This window comes from Sardina pilchardus, chromosome 17 (genome assembly GCF_963854185.1).
Source record: "Sardina pilchardus chromosome 17, fSarPil1.1, whole genome shotgun sequence".
In the NCBI taxonomy this organism is placed as follows: domain Eukaryota; kingdom Metazoa; phylum Chordata; class Actinopteri; order Clupeiformes; family Clupeidae; genus Sardina; species Sardina pilchardus.
Window position 1 is genome coordinate 21,241,883 of NC_085010.1, and position 19,249 is coordinate 21,261,131.

The window sequence follows — 19,249 nt, forward strand, 5'->3', positions numbered from 1 at the left end:
CATATGGGTAGTGGTGGACCATGATCAGACAGGTCTGTATGTCCTAAACACTGTCCTCTCTGGCCTGGCTTCTCTCTCTCTGCGCCTTCTCTTTCCTTCCCAATGTCTTCTCTCTTATTTTTCCTTTTTTCTTTCGGACTTTAAACAACAAAATCTCTCACATGCTCTCTAGCTAATAGGATAGCCTACATAATTGTGTTCCAAATTAAAGAATAAATAATACTTTTAAGAGATGATAATAATTTTTCATGTATTGACGTTTCAATCGCTCTCTGTGTTCCCTTCTTTCTCTCCCTCTGTTCTTCCATCTTTCTCTCTATCCTTCCCTCCCTCCCTCTGATCTAATCTTTCATTCTCTCTCTCCATCTCTCAGGCCTGTGATCTGCACATCAGAGGAGCGGTGACAGAGAAAGGCTATGAGAGACCTTCACACACACACACACACACACACACACACACACACAGTCTGGTATTTCATGAGAACATACACATAGGCACGTTCACATGCCACATGAATATAGACATTCTTGAATTTGCACACACACACACACACACACACACACACACACACACACACACACACACACACACACACACACACACACACACACACACACACACACACACACACACACACACACACACACACACACACACACACACACACACACACACACACACACACACGCCATATCAACACACACATCAATTGATATGAATACACACAGAGGGAGAAACACAAATACACACTCAGAGAAAGAGATATAGACCTAGGACTTCAAAGATGGGAAGATACAGATCCTTTATTCTTGCCAATGTTGATCTGGTCTTATTTGTATTGCATTTCATTGTTGTTCTGTTTATTCTTTTATACACGTAAAGCACTTTGTAACTTTGATTAGAAAAGCGAGAGAGTGAAAGAGAGAGATAGAGAGAGAGAAGAGAGAGAGAGGTCGTAGGGACCTGAACACAGACTCTTTTGAAATGCAACCCCTCTGATCCTTTCGAGATGATCCCTGTGAGAAGTGCTGCAGTTCTGACTGGATGCCTTTCCTCATCCAACATTCTCTCTCTCTCTCTCTTTCATTATCTCTGTCTGGATGAGTCTCCTCAACCAACGTCTCTCTCTCTCTCTTTCTCTCTCTCTCTCTCTAACCAGAGAAGATCCGTCTAGATGCCTTTCCTCACCCAATATATCTCTCTCTCTCTCTCTCTCTCTCTCTCTCTGTCTGTCTCTAACCAGAGAAGATCCGTCTAGATGCCTTTCCTCACCCAATGTCTCTCTCCCTCTCTCTCTCTCTGTCTCTCTCTCTAACCAGAGAAGATCCGTCTAGATGCCTTTCCTCAACCAATGTCTCTCTCTCTCTCTCTCTGACCAGAGAAGATCCGTGTAGATGCCTTTCCTCAGCCAACATCTCTGTCGCTCTCTCTAACTAGAGAAGATCAGTCTAGACGCCTTTCCTCACCCAATGTCTGCTTCCCTTTGGCCCTGACTAACTGCCCCACCCCCTCGATGAGGATGATGCTGTAGATAGGACCAGTGTGTACAAACATAGACACGCCAAAGTCAGACCCATGTCAGCAGGGTATGCAGGACAACAGACACAGCCCTGTCCCATCTATCTAGAGATCCAAAACACCCATGTCAGCAGGGTAAGCAGGACAACAGACATAGCCCTGTCCCTATCTATCTATCTAAGAGATCCAAAACACTGTCCTCTCTCTAAATCCCCTTGAGTCAAGGGCCTTGACTATGGGCCTCTCTCATTTGTCTTTTTGTCTATCCTCCCTTCCTTCCTCAGTCCTCGTTCCCACTGATCTAGATAAAGAATGATGGGGCCGCAACAATGGAATAGTCTATCCAGTGTTCTTTATAAAGTAGATCAGTGGCAACGAGCCTGGAGGACCGAGCATCGAGGAGAGAGGAGAGAGGTTGAGAAGGGGCCAATGTGTTCCCTCAAAGTATTACTGTATCATTATGTAGTAATGGGTTAACCCTACTGTTCTTTTATCAATACAATACCATATCACTTTAAAAGTAATAACACTACACGTATGCAGTTTAGCTGTGTTGCCCTAGTGGCTACAATGGTACGGCAACACTAGCAATGCTGTTGCAGTGGGCTCAAAGCTGTGAGTCTCTGCTTCAGCATAGGTCATTTTCCATAAAAAAAAAATCCAGGTTCAAAGTACTAAAGTCCTCAGATGTGTGTGTCCCAGATATGCACTGGGGCAGTTGATATCACTCATTAGTTCCTGCTCTCTCTCTGTGTGTGCCGCTAATTAGCAAACCCAGATGGCTGACTCACAACACCGTGGCCGCTAACACTCACGCTATATAGGTGTGTGTCAGAGGTAAACAGAGTTCATTACATATCTCACACACGCATGGACATGGAGGTTATGTGATCACTCTCTTCTCTTATATTTGCAGAGCAGTAACACTGAATGTCCCAGTCATGTTGGTTAAAAACTGATAGAATATATTTTTTAAAGAATTACATTTCAACAAAGAATATATACAAAAAAAAGTCCCCTCTTACGAGTTTCAAAACTCTGACAGGTTGTATAATGAGGTTATATTGAGCAAGACTTGAAATTCGTTAGAACTGTTACGGAACACTTGACCTAGACTGCCCCACTGTGGAGAAATGTGGCAAATTCAGCCTGCTACAGCAGTGAAATTCTGCAATGCCATCGTGTGTCAAGTTGTTGGTGCAGTACTGCCACCTTGTGGTTATGTCCATACTGCTCATGCTCTATCACAGTACTGTATACACCGTTTCCACTCTTTCTCTGTGTGTGTGTGTGTGTGTGTGTGTGTGTGTGTGTGTGTGTGTGTGAGAGAGAGAGAGAGAGTGTGTGTTATGCGTGAGCCCATACCCCAGTCATAGTTTTTGTGCAGCAGCAACATGACTTTATTAGAGATAACATCAAATGGTCTCACAAGCAGCACATTCCTAAAAAGTAGTATTGATTTAAAAAGGGCATGTTGACATAGTAAAGTTTTTGTAACATTTATTTATAGTTTTCCTGTGTTTATTTAGTACAGGCAGATATTAAACTGCTGACACTGCCTTCAATTGTATGAATTAAATAACTATGTAAACCGTTACACAACGATCCTCAAAACTGTTTCAGGTCTGTTATTTAATGATTGTGCGTTTCAAAAACTTAAAGTATGCTTAGAGTATACTTAAGAGTACAGACCTGAGCGAACTGCCTTCATTGAGGAACAGAATACTTTATGTACAGTAGGCTACAGTATGTTAAGGCACGTTCAGATCCCACCTGGTATGACCGCAGGGAGTGGTTTATATTCTGGTTGGGTTGGTTTATAAAGGACTTAAGGCCTCGTGCTAGGGTGGGGCTCTGGAACATAAACTGAGCTGGCTTGTCAAAAGGATCCCTCACCACCGACCACTAGTAGTATGTGTTCCAGTGTTTTTGGAATGATTGTGACAACAGATACAATTACAGAGTGATACTGATATATAAACAAACTAAAAATAAACAAATATATTATACACTAGGTCATGTGTTGAGTGAGTTATTATGTGTGCGTCTCCTATGATGAAGTGGTGTTTCTCTGTGAGAGATGGAGTGGTTATTTGTCATAGGCAGGGTGGTTAGGTTTGTCCCATGTCATGCTCCGTACCACATCACATGTGTTCTGGGTGGCACTGGAGACAGGTGATGAAGTCTTTCACTGGCTTGCCCTCAAAGCAGATCCGATACACAGACACAAACAGTGGAAACCTGCAAGAAACAGACAGTGTAAGGGCAATACAAATGCATTTGATCACGCTATCAATTTATTGTTGAAGGGACTATCACACAAACAAAACCACACACACACACACACACACACACACACACACACACACACACACACACACACGCAGTGTCATACACACATACTCTCTACAGACAATTGAAGCATGGACATTCTGATTTTAAAAGCACATATGAAGTTGCGTGCACGCACACTACACACACTTGCAGCATTAGAGAGTTTGTACTGACTTGTCAACAATGTCTTGCTTTTTGAGGATCTGGTACACTTCTGCTGACGTCTGAGGTCCCTGTAGCTTCTGTCCATTTAACATCTCTGCCTCCAGCTCAGAAATAGACTGTACATACAGAGAGAGAGTTTCATTTACCTATTTTAAAAATATTTCCTATAAGTTTTCATCAAGTCATTTGTTTTCACTCCACCCCAAACAGATATTGTATCTGTTTGTTTTGTCAGCTTTGGCCACACTGCTTATTTGAGACATGCCAATAAAGTTCCTTTGAATTGAATTGAAATTGAGAGAGAGAGAGAGAGAGATTTACATTTCATTTACAAATGACTGTGAGGGTGTCTGGCAACAGTGAAAACACTGGCAACATCAAAGCCTGCTTTTACACACTAACATTTCAGCACATGAATCAAAACTAATCAGATACAACCTTTTAATCTGATGCATCATTTGAAATCCAGCAGGCCTAAATGGAGAAGTAGGAAGTGGGACAGGCGGCACTTTGATCATTAGTATAGTAGAGCAGGGCTTTTTATGGAGGCTGCGCCAGCCAAGGTAACTGACCTTTGATGTTCGGACGAAGGCCTCGGCCACCTTGCGGTTGCGTCCTCCGTAACAGGTGGTGATGAGGTCGGCCACGCCGCAGCTCTCCAGGAAGGTGACGGAGGTGACCGGGCCCTTGCAGAAGAGCTTGGCGAAGGCGATCATCTCCATCAGGCCCAGACGGATCACCGCCGACTTGGTGTTGTCCCCGAGGCCCAGGCCGTCACAGAAGCCAGCGCCCACAGCAACTATGTTCTGACAAGGGCAGGAGGGAACGTTTTACATGACAAGACATGTCTGGAGAAGAGAGGTCAATTGAGGTCGCATCTGTCTGCGTGTTTGCATCTGTGTGTCTGTGTGTGTGTGTGTGTGTGTGTGTGTGTGTGTACCTATATATTGTGCATTTGTGTACTGTATATATACATACATATGTGTGTGTCTGTCCGTGCATAACTGGGTGTGCTATAAAAGGATCCCTGAGGGCCAGACATGTTTGTGCTTGCAAGTGTGTGTGTGTGTGTACACGTGCCTGTGTGTGTCTGCGTGTCAGTATCTGCATGTGGGTTGATAAAAGATTTGTGTGTGTGTGTGTGAGTGTGTATGTGTGTTTGTGTGTGTGTGTGTGTGTGTGTGTGTGTGTGTGTGTGTGTGTGTGTGTGTGTGTGTGTGTGTGTGTGTGTGTGTGTGCGTCTAGAATGCTCAATACCTTCAGAGCACCACAGAGCTCCACTGTATCACTCTCCGTCACCACAGTGATACGAAAGTTTGGCGTCTGAAGCAGCTCTTTAAAGATATGCCCATTTGCTTCATTTTTTGCCCCTGGGGAAATAGAGCCACACATACAGTATAATAAACAAACTATAAAGAGAGAGGACACTGGTTTAAGATGACGAGAATATCCCTATGCAGTTCTTAATTCATTCTGTCCTTTTCTTCATACAAAATGCAGAATTGTATTCTGTTCTGTAGATCAGAGGAATGATCTGGGAACTTTACTGTTATAATGTGATCACCACTCCTTTCCTGGATAGCAAAGTAGAAGCATGCCATTGAACTAAATGTGAAAGACAGGTGTTGCACTTTACACGTGTTAAGTAGGGTTCAGACCAAAGATTCCCGACGAGACGAGACGAGACGAGCCGCGACGTTCTAAAACCTTGCGACTGCGACTCAACATGTTTAATGCTGTGCGACGGCTTGCGACGGCTTGCAACTACGTGCAACTTCTAATTCACACCGCTGCAACTCCGTCTCGTCGCGTCGGGAATCTTAGGTGTGAATTGGGCTTTACAGGGCAGTTACACTTCACACTTTGTTCATTTCTATCTCAGTGGTGTTTGAGTCAGTTCCTTATTTGTTTTGATCTGAGGAGTCTCGTAGCCTACCAATGGTGGTCTCGCAGAACTTCTCGTCAGCAACCTCATTGGCGATGTTGGCCCCCATCAGCACACTGATGTCCGCCTCCAGCTTCTCACGGATGATGTCCGAGATCAGGCGCAGACCCTCGGGGCCTTCATCTACACCCTGCACACACACACACACACACACACACACACACACACACACACACACACACACACACACACACACACACACACACACACACACACACACACACACACACACACAAACACACAAACACACACACACACACACACACACACACAAACACACACATGCACACATATTCAAATACATAAACAGATATACTCACAAACACACATGCACACATTCAAATACAGTGAGGAGAAAATGTATTTGATACCATGCTAAAGTTGCCTAAAAAGAGGAATATAAAATCGTCATTTGACAATTGATCTTAATGTCTTAATTCAAAAATTGAGTAAAAATAAAACCGCTAAGTACGCCAATTTTCTTTGTGATGGAAGAATGTTTCGTAAATAAATAAATGTTCTTCCTAAATGCTAGGGGGAAGTAAGTATTTGACCCCCAATGTAACCCTATGGGAATTCAACACATAGGGTTAACATAGGGGCGGGCAGATTTTTATTTTTTAAGGCCAGCTATTTTATGGATTCAGGATATTATGCATCCTGATAAAGTTCCCTTGGCCGTTGGAATTAAGATAGCCCCACATCATTACATACCTTTCACCATAGCTAGAGATTGGCATGGTGCTTTTTCCAGTAGGCCTATTAGCCTGTTTGATGCTCATTGAGCTCAATGCAAATCAAACAGGCTAATAGGCCTACTGGAAAAAGCACCATGCCAATCTCTAGCTATGGTGAAGGGTATGTGATGATGTGGGGCTATTTTAATTTCAAAGGCCAAGGGAAATTTATCGGGATGCATAATATCCTAGATCCATGAAATAGCTGGCCTTTAAAAATAAAAATCTGCCTGCCCCTATGTTAACCCTATGTGTTAAATTCCCATAGGGTTACATAGGGGGTCAAATACTTCCTTCCCCTAGCATTTAAGGAAAACATTTATCTATTTACGATACATTCTTCAATCACAAAGAAAATTGGTGTCCTTGGCGGTTTGATTTGTACTAATTTTTTGAGTTAAGGCATTAAGATCAATTGTCAAATGATGATTTTATATTCCTGTTTTAGCAGGGTATCAAATACATGTGCTCCTCACTGTACATACACAGATAATGCTCACAGAAACACAAAGCATACACAGTACATTAACTAAGAAACGTATGGCTATGATAAACTTACGGCTTATGGCAAATAAGGAATGTGAGTGTCTGAGTGCATGAACCCATACTCATACATACACACACACACACACACACACACACACACACACACACACACACACACACACACACACACACACACACACTTGTACCTACCTTGATGAGTGAGATCCCGATCAATCCCTGCTTGACATGTGGTTTCATCTGATCACAGAGTTTACGAATGAACTGGTGAGGGAGGACGAACACCAGGATGTCTGCTCCCTTCACTGCGTCTGTTATCTCAGGCACGGCCACCTGATCACAAGGACCAAACAACAACTCAGTCCAGTGAACTGCATTAACAGTTATTCAGATGAATATACAACATACTACAATTATCTACCCATTCTTCATGTACAACCTGACATAGATCTATTTTATTTGGAAAGCTATGGAGGAGGGATGCAATGATAATATTGGTGTAATACTGGTGTGCTTTCAAGGCATTTTGGTTCTTTGTTTTTTGTGAGTTATTACACAATTATTTTGGCTGGCTGTTTTTCGAGCCTGTGTCTGTTTTTTCTATGTATTCAAGCAGTTAGTAGATGATGAGAAGATGCTTGATGTATGTGACATTTTTAGTTTAGAAACCGCCTAACATTGCTTAGCACACCATTAAGGGATCATTAACGTCAATGGAGCCAGACACTCTTATTGAGTGCAAAGAGAATACATAGCTACAGGACATACAGTAATTATTTCATTATGCCTTTAGTAATACCTAACAATCTTTTTATGGACAACAAGCATATTCTGCATAATACAACTGTGTTCTGTTTTCAGGATGAGAGTGTTATCCAGAATACTACTTGGGAGGAGCAATATACCAAGAGCAATAACGCTGACACAGCGAGAGCAGAAATGCTACAACCTGGCACGCTGTGCGATAACAGGTTGAAAAAAAATGACTTGGCCTTGGTGTTCTCCAAGACATTTACAGCATTAGAGCTGCCAACCCAAATCCCGCCTCGGCTTTCCCATCGATCCCAATAGTCTAAAAGCCCACAACTGAAAGGTCTGGAGTCAAGGGGTTTCTGTACTGTCTCCAGGCATATTCCAGGGGTCAGTTTGGGCAATACACCACCGAAAGAAACAGTGAATTCAGTGATAACTCTCTTATATCTGCAGAGCAGTAGCCTAACACTGAATGTGCCAGTCATGTGGGTTAAAAACTGATAGAATGTTTTTTAAAAAGAATTACAGTTTGGGCAACACACCACCGAAAGAAACAGTGTATTCAGAAGGCATTGACACTGGAAGAGAATTGGACCAGAGCCAACTAGGTTAAAAGCTGGTTCAGTTTCTTCAGATGTGATTCTGGACAACACCCATGTCTATTGCAGACACACATTGAGAGGCTAGACAACAATAAATGCACACATCATATTCAATGCTGTGAAATTTGAGGGAGAGCCATATACCAGCAGAAAACCCAACACACTGTAAACCCATTCATCTTGTGGCTGCTATATGCTATGCTGTGTTTTTTACATTCAATGCTGAATGAGAGTGCTGTTCCTCTAACGTCCTTCATACTAAAATCTTCGACCTAAAGTCAGCATATCACACTCAATTTCATGACTGAAGATTCAATGACACTGACTTTTACATCACAATTAACACATCTGATTTACCATTATGTCATTTCATTAACTATAGTTCATATGTCAAGGTAATATCCTCACATAATATGTGTTCAAGCTTTATTATGACTGTTTGGTTAGAGTGTTCCATGTCATGCCATGCTTTAGGGGTCAGGTAAATATAGGGCTAAAGATTAATTTAAAAGATCAGAGTATTACTTCACCAAACATTTGTGACAAAGGTCGAGTTTTACTTGTTAGGTGTTATCGATGTGTGTCTTGTTATCTAAATGACTAAAGGATGCTAGATAAGATGCTGTGTTTGGAAAGTGGGCTATAGCCTAAACAAGAGCCAATATATTGCAAGAACACCCCAATTAAAACAATTTGTCTCAGGCTAACGACATATTTCGACATGTGGCATAATGACATATCACAAGTTCCATGTCACAATCATTGTGTCAAGAAAACGGGAACAAATCTCTCTATCACTGACACACACACACACACACACACACACACACACACACACTAGCACGCGCGCACTCACACACACACACACACACACACACACACACACACACACACACACACACACACACACACACACACACACACACACACACACACCTACCACATTTTTGGGAAGTTTATGTCCTGGTAGATATTTGACGTTCTCGTGCTCTGAGTTGATGATTTCAGTAAGTTTCTTTCCATTGATCATTTCTTCAAAAACCCACATATTTACAATGGGATCGAACCTGTTATTCCCCTTAACATTGTGGCCAACAATTTTGGCAATTGCCGACCCCCTGGGAAGAAAGAACACGTATTTGGTTACAAATTCTGCAAACTACAGAGAATAACTGCAATATTAGAGAAGTGTGTCAGAGACCTACAAAAAGATACAATTATCCACTTGTTTTCTTTCGCTAAGCTCTATTGTTACATCGCCAAGCTCAAGTTCAGCACAACTTAGACTAGTTCTGTACAACGCAGTCACTTGGATGAGCATTTAAATATCACAAATTGTCCATATCCTGATGTAGGCTACACCTATCGTGTAACCTAATAAAGAAATTGACACCACCAACCAGTTTCCTGATCCAACGATGCACACTTTTTTCCCCGGCATTTTGCAGCAAATCCTTGAAGCGAATTAGTGTATTCGGTAAAAGTGTCTCCTATCAACTCTCGTCTTGTTTCGCTCTCGACTTCCTGATTCGCATGTTTCTAAACCCAATGTTGTTGACAAACTCCTCCCCTTTACCTACGCCTCCAGTCAAAAGGGTGCAGCCTACTATTGTTATTACACTATCATAGGCTTTCTGTCAGAGAGCAGTGCACTCATGTTGTCATCTAAGGCAGTGCAAAACAACATGTTTTTAATTTGTATTGAAAATAGTAATCACTTTAAGAATTATTTTTCAGTTATTTAAAGTTGGCTAGCCTATCTGGATTGGTTTTCAATTTCGTGTCAAGCTAAGGGGACTTAGTGGTCACGATGTATTAAAATACCCTATTGGCAAAGAGGACAATAGACACTGCCAATGACAGTCCGGAAGTATACCCAAACTGCCATGTCACATGCTGTGTAGCCTATGTGAGTGGGAGATAGGGAGAGAAAGCGAGAGATCAGCATGCTTTCATTTACAATTCAAACACTTCATTTCTCGTTCTAATAGTTATGGGTTTCGCCTGGCTGTATTTCACATATATTAGTCCTGACAACAAGAAGGTAACTGTGAACCTATGACTATACTTTTTACGCACAGCCCGACATCTGTGACTCTTTTCTCTGAGTGGTGAAACGTCAACCCATCACCCAGATGATAGACCAGCGATTCACGCATGCGCGGATGCAGATGACAGTCCTGTGGCGGAGGAGGGATGGCGGATGCGCAGCGAGAGGATGCTGCGGAAACGGACACCCCAAACGCGAGCGACGCGCAGGAAAAAGCTACAAACAGCACGGTAACAGAAACCCATATAGAAGGGCACTCATTTAAGAGTGTCAAACCTCTGTCGTCTAAGAATAAGCATAGCCTTTGATGTCCCATCCATCATCTGGTGATTAAGATGAGGGCCATGGCAGTACCACAACCCATCCTACATGGACGGCGCAGACGCACAATGTTATTGTAAAATGTTTCTGAGGCTCCTTGTTCTTACTGAGCTGAGATCTAATTATCTTATCTAGATCTAAGAATTGTGTGTCTGTGTAACATTCATATCACGTATTTACTGCAGAAACACGTTGCGTCTTCGTCAGACAATTCGAGTGTTTTGAATGGCAGTGAAACTGCAAGTGGTCTTAAGCATACAGAAATGTCGCTTAGTCTATTTCCTATGATTGTAAAATATCATATCCCTATAGACGACATAAATGATAGAAAAGGGAAAAGGATGTCCTTATCTTGTTGACCAAGTCCCGTTTGGCAAACAAACAGGCATCTCTGCTTTACAGATTAGATCATTTAGCCTCTCTCATTACATTGTCGCTTTTGGACAGATGGCGGAGGACAGTTCGACTACTTTGCTAAAAAGAATGGAGATTACTGTGGCCGAGGCGGAGAAACGGACCGGCAAAAAGGCCGTGAACATGCAAGAGACCTACACGGTGTATCTCATAGAGACTCGGTAAGATCTAGCTCCAGAATTGCGCCATTCTGTTTCCCGAAATAAAAATGTTGACGGGAGCTTAATAGAGGATAGAGGGCAGTAGGCCTAGGCCCACTTTAATTTGCATCAGATTAGAGATTACTGAAATGACTAGTGTTACCCTTCAGATTTTACTTGATTGCTATGTGTCACAGACATTTTAGGTATTTAAGCCCTTTTTACACCAAAACTACTGCTTAAACCCATTCTGTGATACCTAAGCAAATGGCACAGGCTTGTGTGTCCGACCTTCTTTGAGATGACGGCCCTCAATTGTACACATTATAGCTGTCACTGAAGGTAGGAGTAATTTCTTTAATATCTCTCTCTCTCTCTTTCTCTCTCTCCCCTACAGGCCCTCGGCTGCAGTGAATGAAGGGCAGAGCGTGGCTCCTGATGCGCTGTGGAGGCGCTACAGTGAGTTTGAGCTGCTCAGGAACTACCTGCTGGTCACCTACCCCTTCTTCGTGGTGCCCCCACTGCCAGAGAAGAGGGTGAGTGTGCCCGGCATGACACTGACATGTATTCACTGATCTATATTCCATTGGCTTCATTGTTGATGGGTCAGCAACAATGAGATAGTCTATCCAGGTATTCTTTATAGATCAGTGCATGTATTGCACAGTTATAACAGCGGGTAAACACGAGTGGCACGTTATGTTTGAGTGTGTGAGGCTATGGCTGGCCAGTATAACACATGGGCAAATACATGAATTTCAATGACTATATGACTATGTTAGTCATAATAACAAACACTGATCAAAATATTTCAGGTTAGACACACTCTGAATCACACTTTTAGTGTCTATGATACCTTAGTGAGAATAAAAGGGGTGGGGGGCTGGTACATACCTGAGACAAGCTGTATGTTCGGTCTGACAGGCGGAGTTTGTGTGGCACAAGCTCTCTGCTGACAACATGGATCCAGACTTTGTGGAGCGGCGGAGAGTTGGCCTGGAGACCTTCCTGTTGAGAGTGGCATCACACCCGGTCATGTCCAATGACAAGATCTTCTTCCATTTCCTCACGCAGGTGTGTATTGGTGTGTGGTGTGAACATATAGAAATGTTTACCATTTATCCAGTGCTATTGCTCCACAGGTATAATGTGTTAGCTTCTGTTGGATTGTTCTTTTATGTTATGGTCTGTGATTGTCTCATGATGTTTTGAAAACTGTTTTGCATATTTTATAACCATCTTTGCTTTTATAATATCTGTCACAATGTTACAATGTTTGATATTTCCATCTTTATTTTCATCATCTATCTTTTGTTGTCATTTTAAAGGTATACTATGCAACGTTTTTCAGTTAATCAATTCGTTCCATACTGTTTTATATGATTAAATGAGTCATTACCGGTCGAACGGTGTGTTTTTTGGCCGCTCTAGTGGTCTGTAGCGGTAGAACCACACTTGCAACTTCAGGAGACCTCGGGCACGCACCCATGCTCTACTCTAGGAAGTGTCATGTAAAGTCTCATGAAAAGGCACGGCAGACTGACCGATTGAGGAGTTTTGTAAAATATACACGCTAAAGCTGTAGGGGAAGCTCTGCAGAGAAATATGCAAGCATAAAACGAGCGAAAATGAAAAGTGAAAGCGAAACCGGCGATGAAATCGCCAATCCTGCATAGTATACCTTTAACTGCACTTACTGTCTTTGGTCTAAATATAATATCATTGTTGATCTCACTCTGTGCCAGTGTTACCATTTCTTAACGGAATCAGCTTATTTTGCTCTGAATACATCAATGCAAAACAGGTTTTGTACATGACATCGTGTGTAGTTCCCCACAAATACTGTCCTGACTTCTCTGGTTCTCCTAACTTTGACTAACTGATGTGGCCTTATTTGTTTTGCTCAGGAACGAGGATGGAAGGAGGTGGTGTATGACACTGGATTTCAGGCAAAGGTGAATATCATGAAGCAAGACAGACAGCACATACCTACTACCATTACTTTACCATACACTACTGTTCAATTTAGAGTTTAGGGTCTAACATACTGTAAGGATAATAAGAGAACAGTGTTTTTCTTTTTTTTCTCCGTCAAGTTTTTTAGAACTTTCTGGTTAATGATGGCAACAACTGATGTTGTATGTAGGGTATGTAACACTTTCACTGGTGATCGTGGTGAAATTATGTGTAGTTAAGCCAATTTTTTTTAAATTTGTTTTTTTTATTGTAGGCGGAATCCCGTCTCAGAGCGCTGAATGCAACCTTCAGGGTGAAGAATCCTGACAAGTAGGTCCACGCCATTCATTCTATTTCACAACAGTACAGACAGGAACTGTAAACAGACTGAAGAAAATGAGATCGCTGAGATAGACAGTTTCCAGTTTTAGCCTATTATTGTGTAAGGGAGTGATTCTACATGAAGACTCAGTGGTGAAGTCAGACCAATCTTACGTCACGTTAGCCATGAAATTGCTTCTAGGTCAAAGGCTGAGTATCCCTCTTGGCCCTTTCACCATCTCAGAGGATAAAAGATGACCTCAATGTCAGGAGGAGAGGACTGCTTATACGCATGCTTCAGTGACTATCTGTTAATGGGTTGTCCATGGCAGTACTTGTACCAGGACGGAAAGCAAGGAAAGGTTTCACAGCCGCTATGTAGATTTTTCTATTTTCAAGTCTTATAGCCTTGCCCGTGTCTGAATGTTGGCACAGTGATTGATACTGTAACTTTAAGCCCTGTCGTACACTAGGATGAGAATGCTAATCATACGGAATTGTAATTGATGGTCAACCAGATATCATAGGAAAGATGTGTTTGTCTTTGCCTTTCAAGACGTTGCAAATGCATATGCTGCCTATATAGAGATAGTGTATCTCAGCTCGGAGTAAAATAGGAGTAATACCTCGAAATAACATGGAGATGAAAGTGCTTCATGTTGGGTAACCACATAACCAGTTCCATTTAATCTGATTGGATGATCATGACGATTTGTCTACTGATAATTAAAGTTCTCCAGAAAATGAAATGTTGCCCAATATCAATGGAACATGCCAGAACAACAACGAGGAACATTGCCCAGCAACATTGCTCCAGAAAGTGGCTCAAATTTTGTGCCATAGAGGGGTATCACTTTAGTTTTGGTTACACTTTGCCACTATGTGGATTAGTACATTGTTTTGTGATGTTTGTGTTGCAGGCGTTTTATGGAGATGAAACACTACAGCGATGAGCTCCAGTCCATCACCTCCCAGCTACTAAGAGCGCGCGCTGTAAGTCAACACAAGCATCTCAGTCTCTCGCTCACGCGCATACTTATTAACCACTACTCTCAACCACACATATTTCATTATGAGAAAAGCAAGTAAGAGCAATAAGACATTCCAGAGTTCCACTCACTCACACAGGCTGTTTTTTCTTCTGCTCGTTTTTGCAGAGAGTTGCAGATAGATTATACGGAGTCTATAAAGTACATGGGAACTATGGAAGAGTCTTCAGGTATTTTGTTAAAATGAATGTCCAATTAACTGTCAATGAGTGCAATATTACCAATTTAGTTTAATACTTTATTTGCGTCCAGTCAAGTTTGGATAGTCATAATTCTCAAACAACATAGAGTAACGTTGTGTGTGTGTGTGTGTGTGTGTGTGTGTGTGTGTGTGTGTGTGTGTGTGTGTGTGTGTGTGTGTGTGTGTGTGTGTGTGTGTGTGTGTGTGTGTGTCCTTCAGTGAGTGGAGCGCCATAGAGAAGGAGATGGGAGACGGACTACAGAGTGCAGGCCACCATATGGATGCGTGAGTGTCTCCATGGCTTCTGTTACTGGCCTGGGATCAGTGAACTGCTCAACGTTTTGTAACTTTCTCTGCTTTAGAATATTGGTTAGAACTGCACCTATAATACATTAGTCACCACTGTAGCCTATTTTAAGGTTTATTAAGGAAACCGAATCCTTTCTTTGCAGCTATGCAGCATCAATAGATGATATTTTAGAGGAAGAAGAACACTATGCAGACCAGATCAAAGAGTATCTGTTCTTTGCTGAAGCTTTAAGGTAAGTCAGTCACTCACCCCTCAGAGCGGCTTTAGAAAACAGCTGACAGGCTGACTAACATCAGATGAGTTCAGTGACTTTCCTGTGGGCAACCACCAGTCGGACCTGTTTATTAGAAATGTCTAATGCGTTTTAATCCAGCATTGTTGAGGTTGGATCATACCACTTGGCATGTACCACAATATTGTGATCTCTATGATATTGTGACTATGATATTGTGTGTGTCTGTAAGTTACTTCAAAATGTGTACCGCATGTGATTGAATAAACACCTACATGTCTGTATGCATTGCTAATTTAGAGCTGTCTGTCGCAAGCATGAGCTTTCTCAATATGAGCTGGAGACGGCATCTCTGGATCTGACCTCAAAGAAACTGCAACGAGACGAGCTAGCCACTGGGGTGAGTGCCCTTAGTCACGGTCAGTCTTGTATCGTCCAGTAGGACGGCAATACACAACACCCATTACTTATTGATATACAAAATTGGATGTGAATGAAAACATTTTTTCAATCATTTTGATTTGACCTGATTATTGGGATTTGAAAGTGAACATAACAGGGTTATCAAAACATCTTGAATTTCCCCTTGGGGATCAATGAAGTATCTATCGATCTATCTATCCATCTTTCAGGGTTCATACACATTTCCACCAGAGAATTTCCATGACTTTTCCATGATTTTTTCACAAATTTCCATGACCTTCTATTTCTCAAAACCTCACATCAACTAGTGCTACATTAATAATAGATATGACGCGTGAGATAACGGGATGGTTACCTAGAAGGAATGCTCTCAAAACGTAAAAATTTGCCAATCGGTTGTGACGCAAGTGTGAGACATGACCTGGGGTGTTTTTTGTTTTCCAAAACCTTTCCAGGCCTGGAAATTGGCATTTTCAAATTCCATAATTTTTCCAGTTTTTTTAAAAACGTATCAACTCTATCTATCTATCTATCTATCTAAATAAACTTTACCTGTGAAGTTCCATCAGCAACCCTGGCCTTGACTCTCCCTGCCCCCTGTCCCTCTGTGCAGATAGTGCGGACGTTCTCGTTTAAGGGCATGACCACGAAGCTGTTCGGCCAGGAGACGGCGGACCAGAGGGAGGCGCGCCTCAAGCTCCTGGAGGAGCAGATCGTCGAGGGCGAGGAGACCGTCCGGGAGAAGACCGCAGAGTGCGAGTAGGTCATCATATCAACACAGAACATATGGATGTAATCACACACACACACATACACAATTACACACCATAATCAAAAATAGCCATGTAAATCATCGATCATGAACAGGCCTGAAAGTGTAGTTGAAATTCACAGGTATGTTTGAAACACTGAAGTGTCCAACTGTACCAGCGGTTGATTCGATCAGCAAGCTACACTTGAAAGCGCCACACATTCCAAACTATGTTTTCATGTTCTGTGCCTGTGTGTGTAGGGAACACGTGCACAGTGGATGGGAGGACATGCAACGCTTCAAGGAGCAGAAGGACCGTGACTTGAGGGAGGCCTTCATCAACTACGCCTACATGCAAATGAGCATGTGTAAGAAGGTAGGCAGATATGTGGAGCGTTTTATAGAGGCTAAGTTTGCTGAGGCACTTTAGAGACAACAGGAAGTTACTATACTATTTTAGGACAATGCTATTGCCACTTTCCGGGGGAATATTTTAAGAGTTTTTCATCTAGTTTTTCATCTTCAAATTCAGTTTGTTGGTACAGTATATGGTCAAGTGAAGAACAGATAAACACAAGTCAGTTGGCTTGTATCAGTACCAACTGCACTGTTCATGTACGGTCATGTTTGATTGGATATTAGTTAGCTATTAGTCAGCTACCGTGCCATTTTTTTTACTGAAATGTCTTTAATTGTTTCACAAACCAATGCAACATCTGAATGCAGTATGCTTGATAATACAGTATATATACTGTATATATATTTACCATTATCCATATGGGTGGGTTCACAGTGGAAATACATGTTACTGTCTTCTAGGGCATACAGATGTGGGGTAATGCCAAAGAGTGCTTCAGTAAGATGTGACGTCATCGTACCACACATCGATAGCACAACAGCCATGACACACGGGATGGACCGGACCCGCTGTCGTGAGTGGTCGCACAGGATGGAACCCCTGTCGTCATGGAGGCACAAGATGGATTCAGGCAGGATTGCTGTGGCAGCACACGACAGAACACACGACTACTTACTTTGATTGCACACGGACATGGTGGCTCACCTGTGTTGGGTCGCTTTTAATCAAGAGCCACTTTGGATATGTCTTTGATGTGTTGATTTGTTTTATTTTTATGTGACTAAAGATCATTGTTGTTTTGTTGTAACACACACACACACACACACACACACACACACACATTTCAAGTACTGTAAGTGGCAGTGACTAACCTGGCTTTGTCACTAAAGCCAACAGAATAGCTCTATGGTTCGTTTACCATTTACTCTGGGTTATAGTACCCAGGTTTGTCACCAAACGTTGTCGTTGGAATACCCTCCCACCCCAACCGACCATCTGTTTTGGTTTCATATTCTGAAGACTTCCCCCGCAATATTTAGCCCCAATATAGGAAAAAATATGTTTTAGAGGATTTTACATAATGCATTATAAATAACAGCCAGACAGATCAGAATAAATAAAAACATACCCAAAGTGGTTCAAACTATTTCTGTTGTTATTTGATCTAACCAAACCATGTGCGTGCGTGCATGCCAAGTATTGCTTCATTGTCACCTTAGCAACGGACATTAAGGAAGTTGCAAAGATGAAATCTACCACAGTAAGGAACAGCTGTGATAGTGAGAGCCCCTTGCATTCTATTGTGCAGTTTGTGCGAGAGAGAGAGAGTGTGTGTGTGTGTGTGTGTGTGTGTGTGTGTGTGTGTGTGTGTGTGTGTGAAAATCACTCTGAAGGGTCACCAGGTTTCTTTTAGTACTTTTATTATCCCAAATCTTTAAAGTGCATCTCTACATGAGAACATATTCTTTTAAGTTTAAAAGAAATTAAAACTTAAATCATCAACAATTAAAACAGTTATTTGACTATTCCTGTACTGATGCATTGGAATTAGTGCAGAACCTAGTAAGGATAAACATTACATGATAACAAATTAAATAAAATTAAATAACTCCTTGTAAATACTTACAGCACCATTCTACCTTTAGCTGTAATATTCAATCATACATTGAATACCTGTCCTGTCAAACAGAACCAACATTTAATAAAGTAAAGAAGTCTTTGTAAAGAATTCAACTACAGTTTGTGCTTAAAGTGTAACTCCGGCGAAAATTGACCAAAAGGGTGTTTTACTGCACGAAAATACATTAAATAAGCAGTAGTTTTCAGACAGTAGTTCTCGTTGATCAAGCACTGCAGAGCTAGCAACGGCATAAGAGGTGTCAGGTGACATTTTGGTGCTTCAGATAGGGCTGCTGTGCTGAAATGACTCAGACTAAAGGATCTGACGAGGTTTGGTGCTGTTTTGAGCAATATTACTGGTTATTTCTAAAAGCGTCTCACCGCCCTTAGCTAATCCACTGTTTGCGATTTTGGGCTATAGCTTTATTCCCGTGCTAGCTCTGTAGTCATTGATCAACAAGAAAATACTGTACTCTCCGCAGCTTATTTTATGTATTTTCATGCAGAAAAACACCCTGGTCAATTGTTGCCAGAGTTACACTTTAAATTCGCCTCATTTCAAGAG

At 41.9% G+C, this 19,249-nt stretch overlaps 2 protein-coding genes across 2 annotated transcripts; one reads left to right on the forward strand and one right to left on the reverse strand.

Moving 5' to 3' along the window:
* Positions 1–3,027: 3,027 nt before the first annotated feature.
* LOC134062398 (glycerol-3-phosphate dehydrogenase 1-like protein) lies at positions 3,028–10,092 on the reverse strand. Its single transcript, XM_062518386.1, has 8 exons — positions 9,959–10,092; positions 9,499–9,676; positions 7,396–7,536; positions 5,954–6,092; positions 5,275–5,387; positions 4,590–4,823; positions 4,027–4,133; positions 3,028–3,759 (listed from the first exon to the last, which is right to left on the reverse strand). Exons 1-8 carry the CDS (start codon positions 9,997–9,999, stop codon positions 3,663–3,665), a joined length of 1,050 nt encoding a protein of 349 aa, XP_062374370.1. The 5' UTR covers positions 10,000–10,092; the 3' UTR covers positions 3,028–3,662.
* Positions 10,093–10,464: 372 nt separating this feature from the next.
* On the forward strand, positions 10,465–18,100 carry LOC134062204 (sorting nexin-4-like). The gene is made up of 14 exons (XM_062518146.1): positions 10,465–10,838; positions 11,377–11,504; positions 11,881–12,019; positions 12,408–12,557; positions 13,391–13,438; positions 13,714–13,769; positions 14,681–14,753; positions 14,918–14,979; positions 15,210–15,275; positions 15,443–15,532; positions 15,833–15,932; positions 16,569–16,714; positions 16,968–17,082; positions 17,526–18,100. Exons 1-14 carry the CDS (start codon positions 10,755–10,757, stop codon positions 17,571–17,573), a joined length of 1,305 nt encoding a protein of 434 aa, XP_062374130.1. The 5' UTR covers positions 10,465–10,754; the 3' UTR covers positions 17,574–18,100.
* The last annotated feature ends 1,149 nt before the right edge of the window (positions 18,101–19,249 follow it).

Coding starts and splice junctions, on each gene's coding strand:
- LOC134062398 (XM_062518386.1), bottom strand. CDS start 9,999: ATGCCGGGGAAAAAAGTGTGCATCGTTGGATCAGGAAACTG. Junction 7,537..9,498: donor ATAAACTTCCCAAAAATGTG/GTAGGTGTGTGT, acceptor CCTTGTGATCAG/GTGGCCGTGCCTGAGATAAC. Junction 4,134..4,589: donor CCTTCGTCCGAACATCAAAG/GTCAGTTACCTT, acceptor CTGTATGTACAG/TCTATTTCTGAGCTGGAGGC.
- LOC134062204 (XM_062518146.1), top strand. CDS start 10,755: ATGGCGGATGCGCAGCGAGAGGATGCTGCGGAAACGGACACCCCAAAC. Junction 14,754..14,917: donor AGCTACTAAGAGCGCGCGCT/GTAAGTCAACAC, acceptor TCGTTTTTGCAG/AGAGTTGCAGATAGATTATA. Junction 15,276..15,442: donor GCAGGCCACCATATGGATGC/GTGAGTGTCTCC, acceptor CTTTCTTTGCAG/CTATGCAGCATCAATAGATG.